At 37.7% G+C, this 18,440-nt stretch overlaps 2 protein-coding genes across 2 annotated transcripts; both read left to right on the top strand.

Annotated features, from left to right (window-relative positions):
• Positions 1-6,407: 6,407 nt before the first annotated feature.
• Positions 6,408-7,153, top strand: LOC111885411 (uncharacterized). The gene is made up of 3 exons (XM_023881675.1): positions 6,408-6,551; positions 6,666-6,846; positions 6,915-7,153. Exons 1-3 carry the CDS (start codon positions 6,408-6,410, stop codon positions 7,151-7,153), a joined length of 564 nt encoding a protein of 187 aa, XP_023737443.1.
• Positions 7,154-8,334: 1,181 nt separating this feature from the next.
• LOC111885350 (uncharacterized) lies at positions 8,335-10,498 on the top strand. The gene is made up of 6 exons (XM_023881609.3): positions 8,335-8,659; positions 8,801-9,287; positions 9,390-9,696; positions 9,795-9,893; positions 9,986-10,106; positions 10,223-10,498. The coding sequence occupies exons 1-6, from the start codon at positions 8,476-8,478 to the stop codon at positions 10,435-10,437; spliced, it is 1,413 nt and encodes a 470-aa protein (XP_023737377.1). The 5' UTR covers positions 8,335-8,475; the 3' UTR covers positions 10,438-10,498.
• Positions 10,499-18,440: the final 7,942 nt, after the last annotated feature.

Raw genomic sequence — 18,440 nt, 5'->3', positions numbered from 1 at the left:
GTAATGTAATTGATCATACAAGACACAATGTAAACACTGACAAAAAATACTCTGAATTTAATAATCTTTCTTAGTACATCCCCTTACTGCACATTAATAAGAATAATAAACATTGCTAAAAGAGACATCCAACCTTTTGTGTTTGATGGAAAAAAAAATTAAAAAAAAACTATAATAATGATCATATTCTAAAAACATCTGATGTATATCATGCACCTGAATTTACATATGGTAAATTTAAGAGCATATAGTCTTTTCTTTAGCACAATCCTTTTCTACAACTTAAGAAGAGCATATTCAAACCAAACTATGTTGAAAAGACATCTCCAGTATTTTTATGTTTGACAAAAAAAAACATGTTTTAACATAACTATGGTAAATATAATAAAAGTAGTTAACATTACATTGTTTTATACCAATTGTGACTCATATTTTAAGAAGTATACTCCAATTCTTAAAGAAGACATTAGTCGTGGGAAAGAGGAATGATACATCAAACTTTTTGTTCATTCTGGATTTTCATCAAATACATAGAATGCATGTATAGTTTAAGAGAATTTGCTAGAGAACAGTAACTGTTTTGTACATACATTATTAGATTGAAAATTTAAGATCTAGGAGTAAAAATCAAAGCTTGAAGGGGCTGAAAATCGATCTCGATCTGATGACGATGATGATGAATATTTGAAAGAGCTTACCAGGAAGCAAAATCGAAGCTTGAAAATATTGAAAGCGATATGAATCTTATGATCAATTGCTAACATCGGTTTATGTAACTTGATGAAAGCGTATTTTGGTGAAAAATCAATTTCAATCTAGCTCTGAAGTTGAAAATCATCAAATGAAGGGGATAAGATCTAATTCCGATGAAACCTCCAATTGCTGAAAACGATCTCAATCGAAGATATCAATTGATGATCAGTCGCCCGTGAAAGCTTGAAATCGATGCGAACTACTGATTAATTGTTGAAATCTCTTTCAATAAGCCTGTAAAATCACAAATCATCGCAGCGTGAGTGACAATTAACGTACAAAACTCAAGTTTTTTGCTTCTCATTCAATCAACATATTGTTGAGATTGAGAAAACCATATGAGGAAATCAACGGATGAAAGAGCGAATCTGATTTTGTTACGTTGATTAAGGAAAGATCATGTAAATCAGGGGATTTCATTATATGATTAAAAGCTGACTAATCTACCCTTGAGTGTTTAATTAAGCGCTTTAATCAGGGTTTTTTTGAACCACAAGATCAAATTTGATCAATGATTAAGATTTGGTCTCTATGTCTCACAAAATATAGGTGGTCTCAAATGAACCTCTACCTTTATATATATGGAAAAGTTCAATAGAGAACCATTATTATTCAAGTAACCAAAGAACCAATCCAAAGCATCGGAATTTAAAGTGATCAACGGCAAAAGGAAGGGTTGTAAATTTTTATAATGGACGGACATGTACCGGATTATAACAAAACTCACTTCCTTTTTTTCATTTAAAATTTTTTTAGGCCAAGGTTTTTATCGAAAAAAAATCCGAATATACCGTTGTTCATGATGAGCTTCTCCTAGCCATGCATGAGAGTAAATTTGGAAACTTTACGTGACCTTGCAGCCTTTAAGGACCAGATCTGCATTTTGGGGCTTTGTATTGACGAATAAGTGATTATTGATTAAGCCTTAACGTTTTAAGCTTAGGGTTTGGGTTCCAAACCCATTAGGATGGTTCTTACGGGTAAAGTTGTAAAATTTACCATTCTAGACGTTATTTCAGTTAAGATCAGAGTGGTGGACCTTTTAGTTTTGAGAATGGTAACTTAATAGATTAAGAGGTGTGTTTCCTGAAAAACTTGGCAAGTTCATGGGTGAACTCGGCGATTTGGATCGACTTTTCTTGATTCTGGTGACTAAAGGGGAAACTCAGCTAGTTCATGGGTGAACTCGGCGAGTTAGATCGACTTTTCACAATTCCGTTGATTGGGGGAACTCGGCGAGTTGAGTCAACTTAGGCCGTTGACTTTGACTTTGACTTTAGCCTTTGACCAAGTTTGACTTATTAGGGGTTTAGGGGCATTTTGAGCGGTGTCTAAGGAATTGTTCTGTTTAAGGGCTGAATAGAGCTGATCTTCGGAGTCAGGATCCATTCAACTACCTTTCTGTATTCGAGGTGAGTTTTCGTCACTAGTTTAGCGAGTCTAAGGCACTAAGGCCGACCCTCGTTGATTATGTTAGTATACTTGTTGTCTGTGTGATACTTGTATGGAATTGTATATTTATGTTTGTTGGGTGGGGCCTGTTATACGAGTGTAGGCAGGGCCAGTATCTCAATTCTATCCGAGTGTGGGTGGAGCCCTATAACATCTATAAAAATCATGCCAAATTTAAACTTTTCAAAACATTTCAAAACCATTAATTATTACAAAACTTGTTTTCAAAATAGTATAATATCAGAGTATCCCATTAAGAAATTATAAACATGAGGAGTTGTACGATCACACTTTTTCCTTCCCGCGATCATTTGATGTACCTAAAACAAATACTGAAATTGTAATCTCAAAGCTTAGTGAGTTTCCCCTAAAATAACAATACATAACAACAATACACATAATAACAACATGTAATGGGTCCAAAAATCTACATACTGGATTACCCCCTGTGCCCACAGTGTGAGTCTGGCTTGCCTTTCGGGCCCACAGCTCACATCTGGCCTGCCTCCGAGCCCACAACATAAGTCTGGTTTGCTTCCAATCCCACAACTTATGACTGGCTTGCCTCCTGCAGTCCTAAGACTGAAACATAACTGATCTACCCTTAGTATGAGTCTGGCATACCACTTGGTCCTCAGCTTGTATTTGGCATGCTAATGAGTCTGGTATGCCTTCCCGACCCTCAACTCATATTTGGCATACTCCAGGGCTTGTTGGTCACTGCACGAGGCAGTGCAACCTCAACCCTACCCACACAAACATGTCTACATATACAACTAATTGCGCATACAAATAATCAAACGGTAACACAGGTAGTCCTACAAATCTACCTAACTGGCATGGAAAACTAGCATGTATAACTATCTCATACTCAACACATCATCAAACAACTGAGATATCAAATCCAATGGGCTGGCCTTGGTGCCTTAGACCCCTTAGTATAGTGAGGATAACTCACCTCTCAACTGTCGAATCGATGTGATAAATCAAACTCTCGAACCACGGCCACGCACTCCAACACCTATAATTACCATAAGACCCTTTCCATAAATTCCAATTTACCAAAATACCCTAGAATTCAACTAGTCAACCCTTGGTCAAAGTCCAAGTCAATGGTCAAGGTCAATAATCCATGTTGAACCGACTCGTCGAGTACAATTCACTGACTCGTTGAGTCCTTCCTGAACTCGAGAAGTCATGAAATTCCCAGTTGACTCGACGATTTTCCCTGAAATTCGCGAGTTCATGCATGTCCATATGTCGGGGAAACCCTAGCTGAGTCGCCGAGTCACCCTACTGACTCGTCGAGTCCATGCAGAAGTCCTTGCACACCAATCTTCATTGGACTCACCGAGTTAGACATGCAACTCTTCGATTCCCTTCAGTCCTTTCTCCATCCAGATGATTTTAAGCCATTCTAAAGCTCCATAATGCAGATCTGACCTCCTAAGGCATACTTCTTACGTAAAGTTCAAAAACTTTACGTACAAGCAAGGTGATAATGACTTAAATCAAGCTAAAGAAGAGATTCTAGGCAAGGGAAATGCTTTAGCATGCTAAAGGATGAAACTTTGTGATTATAAGGACCAAGATGAGCCTAGATCTAAAGTTGCAATCTCAGATCTTGGTTCATCACTCGAAATGGAACACCAACATGCTAAAATGGCCACTAAAACCCAAATATAGAAGGATCTAGCTAGAAGGAGATCAAGGTAACAACTTGATACCTTCAAATGATGCTAAAATGGGGTAGACTTCCGATCCTCACACGTTTCTTGAGTCAAACTTCTTGATATTCAAGCTCCTCTCACCAAGATCCACCTTTCAAGCTTAAAACACACAAATATGGAGAGAAAACATGATTTAGGGTTTCTGGACTCACAAGGGGTTGTAAGGGAGGCTAAGGGAGGTTAATGACCCTTTAAATAGGGTGCAAAACCCCAAAAATTAGGGTTTCATTCTCCAGCTCCAACTCGTCGAGTCATGTCCCCAACTCGAAGAGTTGGTCATTTAAAACACGTGGCCCCAAAAGTTCCTACTCGACGAGTCAGGGCATCAACTCGTTGAGTAGACCTTCCAATACGAAAATAAAGTTGTAAAAATTAATACCTAGGATTCGGGGCGTTGCAGGCCCGTATCTCACTATCATCCGAGTGTAGGCGGGGCTCGTATCTCATTCGGCAGGGCCCGTTATCCGAGTGTGGGTGGGGCCCGTATCTCACTATTATTCGAGTGTGGGCGGGGCCCGTATCTCATTATTGCATGATATGTATGGTATGTGGTATTTTAGGGAAACTCACTAAGCTTGGTGCTTACAGTTTTTAGTTTATGTTTCAGGTACTTCTGGTTCAAAGAGAAAGAGCTCGAGATCACTGCATCGCACACACCATTTGGATTCCGCACATGATGTTTTACTCTGATTTTATGATAATTGATACATTGGATTTATTTGAGATGATTGGATGATATTGGAATTATTGTTTTATCTATTATTAAAAAAACAAAATTTATGTGACCACATTTCGGATGTTTCAAGTTGGTATCAGAGCCTTGGTTTGAGGGATTCAAGCACACTCTCGAGTGTGTCTGAACTCAAACTAAGGATTTGGTAGAATTTTCAAAAGAAAAACATTTTTATAAAAAGGATTTCTAAAAGAGAAAAGGGTGTGGTGCGTTTAGCCGAGCTCAAGTAAGTCATCCCAAAATACCCATACATGTTTATTTATGATATGAATTGTGAAATTGTGAATCACATGCTAGATTAGGGCTAAGGATATGGGAGAGATGCCTTTGTATACCTATTATATGAGCTTATAGATTTGCATGCTAGTACTGATCGGTCAATGATATGATGGTCTGATTAGGTTATGCTCAGTTCTGATTACATGATGCTTGAATGTTGCTTGCTTTGTGCTTTTAGGAGTTTCTACTAATATCAGCTAGTTAATAAGCGAATATGCTAAGCTACATATTATGAAAACTAAATAATTTCAGATGGTTAGGTTTAGATCTATTGCGCAGCTCTTGTTTGAGCTCAACCATTGTAGGGAGAGACCGCTCATTCGAAGAACTATATAGTCTTTATAACATGTAATTGTATTCGTGAGCTAGTTAGAGAAGGTTAGTATGAGTTCCCTCTGCAGCTGATGGCAGATAGTGGTGTGAAGTTTTCCCTAGGAAAGCCTGGGATGAGATTTAGTGTTAGAAGCCTTATCTATGAGGAAATTATCGGTTTAGGGTGACTTGGATGAGTTAAGGAACTTCTTGAGGAAAGTAAGGATAGATGTGGAAGGGAGTATGGGCCCGTACTACTGGAAGCAGAGGATCCGTACTCGATTCAAGGAGAGCTGCAATGAAGCTAGGGAGCTTGTGTAGTTATGTTTTCCCCGATGCATGTTTTGATGCTTATTCTGATAGTTTTATGGTCTACTTTCAGTATGGTGGTATTGTGAGGTAGGCCAGTAGGCAGTTCTAGTGTCGGAGAGGGTTCAGGCTCAGGTTTTGGAGCCGGGCAGCTTGATGACCAGACGAGGGAGTTTATCTCGTCTGAGATTACGTGTAGTATCCTTGATCAGACTCCTGTGATTTTTGGTACAGTTAAGGAGGGTATTCTGGAGATTCTTGATGAGAGGTTGAGCGCCCTTCGCGTTGAGATGGTATCATTGATCGAGGCGTGCTCCCTGACCTTCAGGGAGTTTCGGGTATGTGGAGCATTAGACTATCATGGGGCTTAGGATCCCATTGCAAGCAGCATATGGTTGGCAGATGTTGCCAACGCTTTTCGTACCAGTCATTTCCCTGAGGGGGACAAGGTCAGACTCACTTCCTACCTCCTGAAAGACAGGGCTCATGATTGGTGGGAGGAGGTAGGGCATGCTATAGGAGATGATGTTATTGATTCGATGATTTGGAGTGATTTCTCGACCAGGTTCTGAGTTGAGTTTGCGTTAGTGATCGAGGTTCAATAGCTAACGTGAGAGTTCCAGGATCTCCACCAGACTACTGAGACGGTGACTGAGATCACCGCTATGTTCCAGGAGAGGGCACTTCTAGTTCCGTGGTATGTGGTGGATGAGGAGATGAAGAAGGCCCGATACCATGAGATGCTAAGGAGCGATATTCAGCAGTTTGTGAGCCGATCCACCTGCAAGACATTGGAGGATATGATAGCGAGGGCTAGAGAGAGGGGGATTGATCTGGAGATGGAAAGGAAAAGGAAGCCAAATTATGTGTCCAATGTTGAGATTTCAGGCAAGAGGCCCAAGGTGGCGGATTCGAGAGGGAAGGGCCAACAAGGTCGAGGCCGTTGCGGCAAGTGCAGCAGGTCGCACGAGGGGACGTGCAGGGTGGGTGGTTTTGGTTGCTTCAAGTGCGGTCGGACTGGTCATGTCAGCAGGGATTGTATTGCTACCACCACCATCACCCCGATATCTGATCTAATTTGCTTTCAATGCAATCAGAGGTGCCGCAAGAGGGCCCAATGTCTAAGTTTGGCTGCAGCAGGACCAGTATCAGCTCCTGCTTTTGCGACATTGAGGAATACTGACAGACGTCTAGGTCGGGAAGATGCGCCAACGGCGAAGAGCAGGGCATTCCAGCTGACCGTAGAGGAGGCGCGTGCAGCTCCTGATGTTGTGTCGGGTATGTATCTTCTCCTTATCTCTTTATCCATAGTTAATTGTTGCTTGTGTTTATGTGTTTTATTTTAGGATCGTTCCTTGTGAGCGGTATCTCTGCTTTGGTATTGTTTGATTCGGGGGCTACACGATCTTTTGTATTGCTTGCGCTTAGCAAAAGATTTGTTGGAGCTCCTAGCGAGCTGGATCGTCCTCTTGATGTGGAGATTGCTGATGATAGGACGATCAGGGTTGTGAGGATTTATCGAGATTGTACCCTTCAGTTATTCAGTGAGCGGTATCGGGTTGATCTGGTAAACAACATGAAGTGATCAAGTAAACAACATAAAATACTCAAAATTACAGCTTCTAAATGTGAAGAAACGAAATGATACCATGTCATACAATAATAAATTTTCACATGAACACCACAATAAAAAAAATCGTACCGATGAACATAAAAAATCGCACCATATGTTTGATTCAGTTTAAAACTGACACCGAACCGGTACAAACTGAAACCGCATTCGAAAACCGCAAAACCGAACCATTGAAAAACTTCACCCAACGGTTTTTAGAATTCAAAAACCGCACATTGTGGTTTGCGGTTCGGTTTGGCCCTAAAACCGCACCAAACTGCACCATGCTCACCCCTAGATAAAAACCCACAATATTTGCCTGGGTTTCCCTTGGGCCTAAAAGTCGGGCTTGTTTCGGGAAATTTTATTTTTGGTTTTTCATTTGTTTTAATTTGTTTAAGTGTGATTGTAGTTGGTTAACTTATATATCATTTTACTCTAATTTCTATAATGTATAAATAAATAAAACACAAGTAAGTGAGAATATAATGCACAAATAGTTGAACATATGTTTGCTGTTACGATACAAATAAACCATCTTCCGATTACTTTTTTATACAAAAACCATTCCAACTTTCCAAGCCTTTTACTTAGGACATTATTGTACAAATAAACCATCTAATGTTACCTTTTCTATACAAATTAAAACAAACAATCTATTAGCCTTATCCATATAATATATAATGCTTAGGCACACCTATAAAAACCCAATATGTTTGAAGAATTGTAGCCGGTATGTCTATCTTGATTGACTTGGTGATGGTCATAACCCGTTCGCCCACACGTCGAGTCCGGCTTCTATGGGGTTATTTACAGAAAAATCTCAAATTTTTTTCAAAGTTTCAATAAATTCTAAAGGTTTTTTTTTTAAACAGAAAAGTCTCAATATATTGAAAAAAATCATATAATCCATCATTTGCTGTTCAAATATAAAAAAAAAAAAAAAAAAAAAAAAAAAAAAAAAAAAAATTCGTTAATTTAGGTAAAACACCAAAATATTAGGACTTTTCTATTAAAAAAAAATTACAATTTTATTGAAACTTTTGAAAAAAAAAATTTAAGATTTTTCCGTAGATAATTGGATTTTGTGCACTTTGTGCGCTTTATGGTATTAAGTCCAAGTATGAAAACGACGTCATTTAGGCGAAGAATACCGTGGAGTACTAAACGGCCTTATAAACCAAATCTTGGACGCAGAAGAAGCAGCATCGGTGGTAGGTTCCCGCCGAATTGTACTCAGACTCTTGATTTTGGTTGTTGATGCAATATCGTTTGAAGAATAGATTCAGTTCCCAATGATTGCGAGCGTATCTGTATTATATAATCAGCTCGTGTTCCCGGGCCAGCCGGCGCATCTAAAGTTCCCGATAATTAAACTGAAACCATCGGCGTTGCAGTGCGGACTTCACAGAAAACGTCATTCAACTATCATAACTGCAGCATCTTCTTCATTCGTTGGCTCCGGCGCTGAATATTCTGGTAATTTCTGCTCCCTCAATCTCCATAAATGAGTTTTTTGCTCAAATTTTGAAAATTAGGGATATCTTTACTTCGTGGAGACGTAAATTGCTTCAAATCGATATAATGTTAATTAATCCATTACAAATTAGTCGTTTCCAGAGCCATTTCCCACAACACAGAAGAAGAAAGCAAGGAGAATAGTTGGCATAGACCAGGATGAATTAGTGGACCCCAAACTTTTGGCTGATTCAGACAGTTGTTTTTGCGAGTTTGAAGGATTACAACTACACCATAAGATATGCGATCCAGAATCCGAATCACAAGACTCATTACATGATGATGCAACTTCTGATTCATCTCTCCTTAAGGAAAAACTTAAGTTCCCATTGATATTATTACATGGATTTGGAGCCTCTTTGTTCTCTTGGAAGACAGTTATGAAACGTTTAGCAAAGGTTTCTGGATCAAAAGTTTTATCATTTGATAGACCAGCATTTGGGTTGACATCAAGAATAGATAACCCTTCAAATCATACACCTTCTAGCAAAGATGCAAAGCCACTTAATCCATATTCCATGGCATTCTCTATACTTGCAACTTTGTATTTCATTGACTTCCTGACTTCTGAGAAAGCAATTCTTGTCGGGTAATTATACACAGTTTCTTTGACTTTCTCTATTAAGCTGTACTTTCCGTATTAAGTTAAAAAGAAACAACACCTAACTTTAACAATGGCAATGAAATGCAGTCATTCTGCTGGCTGTCTTGTAGCAGCTGAAACATATTTTAAAGCGCCTGAACGTGTTGCTGCAATGATTCTTGTTGCCCCTGCAATTATAGCTCCATCAACTTCCTCCAAGAAAGTCAAAGCAAATAACCAACAAGAAAGTTCAAATTCAGATAATCCCAAAACTCCATTTTCCAATCTGTTAAATATTGTTTCAAACTTCTCCAGATTCATACTGAATCTGTTCAAAGGAATGGTCAATATGGTCAACTCCCTGTACAAGAAAGCTTTATCTGCTTTCCTTCGATCCCATATTGCAGTAATGTTGGTAATGAGAATGAGACTACTCTAACACATTAAATCTCATCTTAAATTGCAAATCTTTATGGTTGACCTTGACCATGTGATTTGTTTGACTTTTTTTAGGTAAGGATGGTTATTGACAAATTTGGGATATCTGCCATTAAAAATGCTTGGTATGATGCAAGCAAAGTTACTGACAGTGTTCTTGAGGCTTATACAAGAGTAAGCATGTTTATTTTTCCCCAAAAAACAAAAAAGAAAAAAAGAAAAACATTTTGCATTTTGTGTTTGATTTATTTGTGATTATTTTGTAGCCATTGAGAACAAAGGGTTGGGATAGGGCTCTTGTGGAATTCACTGCAGAGATGCTTAATACTTCAGTGTCTGAATCAACTCCACCGTTAACAGAAAGATTGAATGAAATATCATGTCCAGGTTTCAATACTTTCCTTATCTTTTTCATTTGATGTTTTTTTCTATATTTTTCTTTTCTTAAATATAAAATAAATTTATGTAAATTATTAAGGCTTAATGATTTATTATTGAAACAGTTTTGATCATAACGGGTGATAGCGACCGTCTAGTACCTTCTTGGAACGCGGTGAGGCTTTCACAAGCGATTCCCGGATCTCGTCTTGAAGTAATAAAGAATTGTGGGCATTTGCCTCATGAGGAAAAGCCACATGAGTTTTTGACAATTGTTGATAACTTCTTGACAATTGCTTTTCGTAGAATAGAATCACAACCATTGCAACAAGCAATATAAAATTTACTTATAAAATGTATATGCTAGATTTTATTATTTAATGACGTTATATTGATGTGTATTTATTTATTTATTTATATTGTTAGAGTCTCGTATCAGCTAAACAAAGTCTCATTCACTCGAATATATGTTGGAATCTACCATGTCTTCTAAAAGGAAATGTTGGAAAGAAAATCAAGGACACGACATACCTTTTATCAATCTAACTAATTTGGTATGAACCAGTGTTCTAAAAGGCACGCCATGGCGTGAGGCGTGGTTCCGCTGTTACGAAAAGCCTCATAACGTTGCTGTTAGGCGTGGCGCGTGGCAAGGCGTGATATGGCGCGCCATGGCGCGTTATGGCGTGTTATGGCGCGTGTTTTTTCGTTTGAGACACGGTTTTTTGCTCTTTGTCATGTCTTTTTTCTAATCGGAGATACAAGTATTGTGGTTTTTGTTAAATTTTTGTTACTAATTATTGATCTAACACTTCTAAAAAGTAGTTATATTTAATATAATTTTATATTTATTTGGTAATATAATTTTAAATTAATACAAAATCTCCGCCTTACATCACGCCTTCAAAAACGCCATGGCTCGTTAAGCTTGAGGCTTGACCTTGCCGCCACGCCGCGCCTCACACCATTTAGAACCTTGGCATGAACACATCGACTCTAATCTCATCGGGCCTCGGTCTAAGGAGGCATGTTAGAATCCCACATTGGCCACACATGGACTTGCTTATGTTGAATTGTGGAGAAAATGAGTGCTTCTTGACTTTATCGTTGCTATTGCAACCTTCTGTGCGTCTTAATACATAATATAATTCTTTTGTGCATCTTAATACATTATTATGATAAATAAATTAGATAGTTATGTACGATAACAAATAAGAGAGAAAAAGACTAATAAGACTAATTTTAATTACCGTTTTCCAATAAAAAGTCGAATAAGGCTAGAGGGTGTGGCCGCGGTTTGTGCCACCTCAGCCACGCACACTGCCCCCAGACTACGGTTTTGGCCGCACTACGGCTCGAGAGGACCGCGACTCGTGATTGGTTGTTGAATCTTTGACCATTGAACGGTCCTCTTTGTGCATTAATTTTTTTTTCTTTCTTTTTTTCTTTCTTTCCAATATATACACAAACATTTCATTTATTTTCAAACAATAAAAACCCTTCTCTCTCAATTTTTTTTAAAAAAATTACCAATCTCTCTAAAAAAATGTCATCTTCTTCATCTTCTGAAGAATTTCAGACTATTTTTTATGTCACTGTAGCGTGTGCTCAAATGGCGGAACAAACATACGATGCTTTATGCAATAACGCAACTGCAAGTTCTCAACGGAGAACACGAAGATATATTTTTAGAAATCGTGAAGAAGCCAACCAACGTTTGGTACAAGACTATTTTCAAGAGAATGCCACTTATCAATGTATTATTTTCGTAGGCGCTTTAGAATGTTCAAAGGTTTATACGAACGTATAGTTGAAGATGTAACAAGGGAGTGCAGTTTTTTTCAACAAGGCTATGATGCTAGAGGTACACCCGGTTTCACTCCCTTACAAAAATGCGCAAACACACTTCGTCAGTTAACATATGACATTCTGCCTGATGCGTTAGACGAAAGTTTTAGGATGTCTGCTAGGACTGCACGAGACAGTCTCCACTATTTCTGCAAAACTGTGATTCGGTTTTATGGTCCTAAATATTTACGTAAGCCTACACGTAATGACATCTTGCAATTGCAAGCTCATCATGCTAGTGTGCATGGGTTTCCTAGAATGCTAGGAAGCTTAGATTGTCTCCATTGGGCATGGGAAAATTGACCTATGTCATATCATGGGCAATTTACCCGAGGTGATCATGGTCACCCAACGGTAGTACTTGAAGCAATTGCATCACAAGATCTGTGGATTTGACATGCTTTTTTTGGTTCTCCTGGTTCGATTAACGACATCAACGTTCTTAATCGTTCACCTATATTTAACAACATATACGATGGATCTGCACCAGATTCTTCTTTTGAAGTGCGTGGAACGCCATATAAGTATGGTTATTATCTGGTCGATGGAATCTATCCTGAGTATGTTGTGTTTGTTAAATCATTTACGTGTCCACATGGTTCTAGACGAAAAAAATTCAAGAGAGCTCCGAGTTAGGAAGGATGTTGAGCATGCTTTTGGAGCTTTGAAGAAACGGTGGTTCATATTGAAAAAACCAGTAGTTAATTTAGGTGAGGAAATACTTCAAGAAATCATGTATACATGTCTCATATTACATAACATGATTATTGAAGACGATGGAAGAGCGATATGTGTGTTTGACGAGGAAGAAACCATACCAGAGACACAACCAATAGAAATTAGTGGCGAAGAGTATATGAACATGAGAGCAGAGATACATTGCACTGAAACATTTCACAATCTTTACAATGACTTGGTGGAACACATTTACGAGGTTTAAAACATTAACCTTAATTTGGATCCACCGGATGACTTCGAAGACGAGTTCTCGGAGAACGACTTTATGTAGTTTGCTTTAGTTATTTTATTTGTGTTTTTTTTAAGTTTCTAGAATTATTTTAATGTCATGTGTGTGTTTCTTCGGTTTTTTTGTGATGTAATGTAATGTTTTTTGAATTTTCAATGTAATGTTTTATTTTATTTTTTTTTTATTTTCAAGTAATGAAAAATTATGTTTTTTTTATTAAAAAAGAAGTTTTAAGTAAAATAGCTAAAAAAACAAAAAATAACAAGGAAAATAAAAGTGTGGCACCACTCCCTTAGTGTAGCAAGAAACCACACTTGTGTGGTAAAAAAAGACATGAAGCTTATGTGGCGAGGTTTCGGTGGCACCATTCCCTCCAACCTAATGGACAAATAGCAAAATAGTCACCATTCCATAGATGTCTTGTATGATTTCATCAAATGGGCTTAAAATCATCAATGAGTTGAGAAAAAATCATATTGAGTTTTGAAAAAACGTTATTGGGTTGCGAAGTGGATCACATAAAAGACATTTTGATTTCATATTTCTTTATTTTTATCATTCTTTTGGAAAAAACTGTAAAAATGGTTACTGTGATATGTATTTTTTTTGGGTTTAGTCTAAGCCTCAATTTTTTTGGTTTTATGGTCTTTTTAAGGTAGTTTGTTTGTGATTTTGGTCCATCGCTAAACTGAAATGACTGTAATGCCTTTCTGATATATTTTTTTTTATGTTTTTTTATTTAATTTAAATAAAAAAGAAAATAATTAATTAAGTTGGGCCTCTCTCTCTCTCCCACTGAATGAGGTTTAATTTTTTTATTGTAAGCTTTTCACCTAAAAAAGCACCTTCTCTAAAAAGACGTACTTCATCATGTTCAACATCACTGTTATAAAAAGGAACCCAAGTGTTCATCTGACTTTCTGTAACGCCCGTAGATCAGGGCTAGTCAATTTAGAGACGATAAACGTCAAAAAAGAATTTTTAACAGAATATTATTTAGAATGAATAATCTTAACTAAGTTGTAGTATATGTTATAAGGATTCCGTATATAAAGAACATTGCAATCCGAGTTATAACGAAGAAGTTATAACCTGTCGAAGTTTCGCGATAGAACCGACACGACGTTGAATGACATAAAATATGAATTTAAGGTAGAGCGATATCTAGCCTTAGTGATCTAAACGAAAGTCGTAGAATATGTTAAGCCGAGAGCGTGCATAAAAAGAACGCCCAAATCTAACTTCGTATGAGGAAGTTATGATTTTATGAAGTTTCGACTTAGCGGTATGCAACCCGAATACTCGAATATGAGATCGAATGATTTTTAGCCGAAACAATCTAAACGATAATTGAAGATCTCGTCGATAGTAGTCCAACGGTAAAAAGACAGACGAAAACGGACATCGGATGAAGAAGTTATGAATTTCTAATGGAGTTTTCCCTTTCCCGGCCTACTAAAAATAATATAAAAGTAATATATTTATAATATATTAAAAATGAAGTCAAAATTAACCAACAGATTCTAAATGAGAGTTGTAGAGCATATTCTCACCTACGTGTCGATATAAAGAACGTCGAAAACGGATTTCGTATGCGAAAGTTATGATTTTCTGAAGTTCGGGCGTGAACTCCAAAGCTGTGTCAGTGGCCACGATGTGGAAACAGTGCCCACGACGTGGCATGTTTTCTGACGCCTCCTGGAGTCTGCCACACCCAACTTGCGATGACGCATGCAGTGACGACCAAGCCCACGACGTGGAAGATGAGAAATTTGCCCTATAAATAGATTTGAAGGGGCAGCCGGCCAAGGTTGCTAATTCACCATTCTCTCACCCATATTACCTCGATTTACGTGCAAAGAAGTACCCCCGAAGCCCCGGTATCATCCCGAGACCTGAAGCAAGTCCCAAAGCCTGAAGATCCCGAGAAGAAAAGAGTTTTCGAGCAGAAGCTCTGCCTGCAAGAAGTCCGGTGTGTGAAGATATCCCGGTTTCACCGAAGAATACTACTCTTAGAGCTGTAGTGCTGTCCGAGCATCGTCTAACCAAGTGAGTGTGTGGTTACTTTCTTCTAACACATAGATATGAAGTATTTGCTATGAAATACGTTTTATGTGTTTATACATTATTTGTTTACTTGAGATGGATGTTGAATAAATGTTTTATACGAGTTTTTAAATAGTTTTAAACTATATATGTAATTTATATCTACAAATATGTTGGCTAGAACATGGGTGGATGAAATAGTTGGTGTGTGATGAAATAATGTGATAAGAGATAGGTGAGGATATAATGGTGATGTTAATTAGGTGATGATAGATAGGTAATGAATTACGAGTCCAAGCGATGTTGTGGCTGCGTATTCATGCGATGATAGTCTAACCCTTATTATGAATTACGAGTCCAGACGATGTTGTGGCTGCGTATTCATGCGATGATAGTCTAACCCTTATTATGATTTACGAGTCCAGGCGATGTTGTGGCTGCATAATCATGCGATGATACCCTAATCCTTACTAGACACATATTGAGGGAGTGATCCCCGAATTAGTATTGTTTATGCGATGTAGGCGATGATCTTTAGGAAAAGTTCTTAGGAACAAACATATAAGGAAATAAGATGTAAGGAGATGAGAGGTAAATATGATATAGGAGATGACCCTTAGGATAATATCTGTGACAACCCGAAATTTTCTATTGCTTTGAATGCTCGGTCAGTCAACTCAACTCAGTTTCAGACTCATTCCTGCTATCATTTAGCACAATTTAGAGTCTGTTTGAGCGTTCTGAGCCTAGTAAACTTAAGGGATAAGTGTTGGGGTTTATCTGCTGAAGCTATAGTACAATGATCAAGCCTAAATCACCAGGACCATGAGTTCACGGCCACCACACTGGAGTTTACGGCCGTAAACTCCATGTGGGCCGTAAACTCACCCTATATATTCAAGTGTTGGCCATTTCTTTCATTTCTTTCCTTCCTTGGCCAATTTTCCCTCATTCTCTCTCAACTATCATCCCGATCTTCACCTTAGATCTTCAAAACTAGTAAGTATTCTTCTTTCATCCATAAAAATCATGTTTTCATAGATCTTCAAGTTTCACCAAGAACACACACTAGTGTTCTTGGCCAAAATCGGCCATTTCAAGCTTCTATATCGTAAGTCCTCCTCCCTACACTTCATATCTAGTTAAGACTCATGCTTAGAACCTTGAAAACATCAAGGATGCAATACCAAAAGGAGTTTACGGCCAAGGATCTCCCAAGGCCGTAAACCCCTATAAAGGTGCCATTTGAGCCCTAAACCCTTCCTAAGGCTTGGATTTAGATCTAGATCTGACATTTTCCGATGGTTTAGAGAGAAAAAGTAGAAGTTGATGAAGTGGTTTGACGGTGTTCACGGAGATATGAAGTAAAATAGAAGCAAAGGAGGTTGACGTTGCTGGTGGTGGTTTGATGTCACCTGAGAGGATTCACAGAATCAACGGTGGAGGCGAGAAATCGGAGGTTCTAGATCTGCAATTTCGACAACAGATGTAAGTGTTATCTCCGATGATACGAGGATGCGACAGACAATGGACAAGGAAAGTGACGGTGGTGGGCCGGTCGTCGGTGGTGGAGAGGTTGCCATCAGTGGTGGTGGTATTCATAAGAGGCTGTTGAAATAAATGAGAGGATATTATTTTGTGTTTTGAAAAATTGTAAGAGAATAACATTAGATCTAAACTAATAGATCGTAACTTATGGAATGTGTTTTAAAAAAAGACCATTATGCCCTTTTACCATTTTTTCATTTATAAAAACTTTTAAAAAATAAAAATATTTGAAAAAGAAAAAAAAAAGCTTAAAGAGGGTGGTTCTTAGGATTCTTAATCTTTAGATGGTCTCATCTGATCTTTACATATATATATATATATATATATATATATATATATATATATATATATATATATATATATATATATATAGAGAGAGAGAGAGAGAGAGAGAGAGATAGGTTCAAGTATTCTTACTAATTATTGTGTGGATGTAGAAATGAATATGGACCAATCAATTTCTAACAAATATTAAATAATTAACAAATTGTTTAAAGGGTATAATAGTAATGTTTAGTTTATTTAATTTTAGTAAATATCGAAAACATTTAATATCTCCTTTTAATCAAGGAATTTAGTTTAAAACCCTACAATCAACATCGACACAATCTCCATCCCCGCCTGCCTCATCCCTCACAATCATCTCGCTACATCCACTAATCCCATCATTATTCGATGCCCGAACAGTGCTCAAATAATCGACATTGCCACCACTCCACCACCACTCCGTCACCGCCTCCACTGGCCACCACCAATCGTCGACTTGTTGGTGTCGGTTGTATCCTCCATGTCGTAGCAAGGCAACGACACAGAACCCTATTTTTGGGATTAAAACCCTAATTGTGATTTGATGAACAAGATGCGGAAAATAAGAACAAACACAAATATGAAGATATGTCGAATGATCACACGATCTATTCAATTACGAAGAAGATATTACACTTTAAGGAATAAGAATCTTACTCTGCAAGAAACCTCACAACGTGGCGACAATATTTTGCCTCACTCTTAACCCTAATTATGAATAATACATGACTATTTATAGGGAAAAGACAAGTCTTAGGCTTTTAACCTACACATCATCAAGGGGGCCCATTGCCATAATCAATGGAGTACTTTGAAACCCTACAATCTCCCCCTCAAAGTATGGAATGGATGACAATGCTTCAACTTCCAAAGCAAGCATCTAGCAAATAAGAAATGATCTCGCGATGAGGAATATCTGAAGCAATCCACAAATCTTGATTCTTCAATAGTCTTCAAAAATGGGTTGTAGGATATATGAACTAAGCACTGAAGTAATGTCTTTGAACTTCATTTTCTAATGTAATCCCAAAGATTTTCAAGAAAGCCAAACTCGCCATAAAAACCCATTTCAGAATTACGAAACCGAATCACTTCTGGTCTTTGAAGAACTCCCCCTCCAAGTCACAATGATCTTCAAATAAGCTAATGATATAAGCCATCAAAAAATATCATGTAACAACCCAAATTTTAAGATTCGTAATGCCACTTAATCGAGAAAATACTAGAAGTCGGAGATATAACAAGTCCTTAGAAGAGCTCAATGAAGAACTGTTACTGTAAATGATACTTCTCTGTAAAAGCTTTAGAAAAGCTCGATGAAGAACTACTACTGTAAAAGCTACCTTCATAATTCTACCACAAGCTTTATCAAAAATCTTCAAATTTGAAAAGTCACAAATCCAATTTCGAATAGCCATACCAAATTCTCCCCCGATTTATAATCAAAAACATGATTATAAAGCCTTCAAATGGTCATGAGAATGATCTTGAATGGATAAAAAATTACTATGCTCCCCCACGACAAAATGATATAAACGATGAAGTTTAAAATCCGAAATAACTAAAAAAATTTGACATCATTGCGAAAAACGACTTTCCGAACCGCCAAGACTTGATGGAATCCTTAA

The sequence above is a fragment of the Lactuca sativa genome, chromosome 9, assembly GCF_002870075.4.
Source record: "Lactuca sativa cultivar Salinas chromosome 9, Lsat_Salinas_v11, whole genome shotgun sequence".
Classification (NCBI taxonomy): Eukaryota; Viridiplantae; Streptophyta; class Magnoliopsida; order Asterales; family Asteraceae; genus Lactuca; species Lactuca sativa.
This window is presented reverse-complemented; position numbering and strand designations above follow the sequence as displayed.

Coding starts and splice junctions, on each gene's coding strand:
- LOC111885411 (XM_023881675.1), top strand. CDS start 6,408: ATGGAAAGGAAAAGGAAGCCAAATTATGTGTCCAATGTTGAGATTTCA. Junction 6,552..6,665: donor CGCACGAGGGGACGTGCAGG/GTGGGTGGTTTT, acceptor CAATGCAATCAG/AGGTGCCGCAAGAGGGCCCA. Junction 6,847..6,914: donor AGCTCCTGATGTTGTGTCGG/GTATGTATCTTC, acceptor GTTTTATTTTAG/GATCGTTCCTTGTGAGCGGT.
- LOC111885350 (XM_023881609.3), top strand. CDS start 8,476: ATGATTGCGAGCGTATCTGTATTATATAATCAGCTCGTGTTCCCGGGC. Junction 9,288..9,389: donor GAGAAAGCAATTCTTGTCGG/GTAATTATACAC, acceptor AATGAAATGCAG/TCATTCTGCTGGCTGTCTTG. Junction 9,697..9,794: donor CCCATATTGCAGTAATGTTG/GTAATGAGAATG, acceptor GACTTTTTTTAG/GTAAGGATGGTTATTGACAA.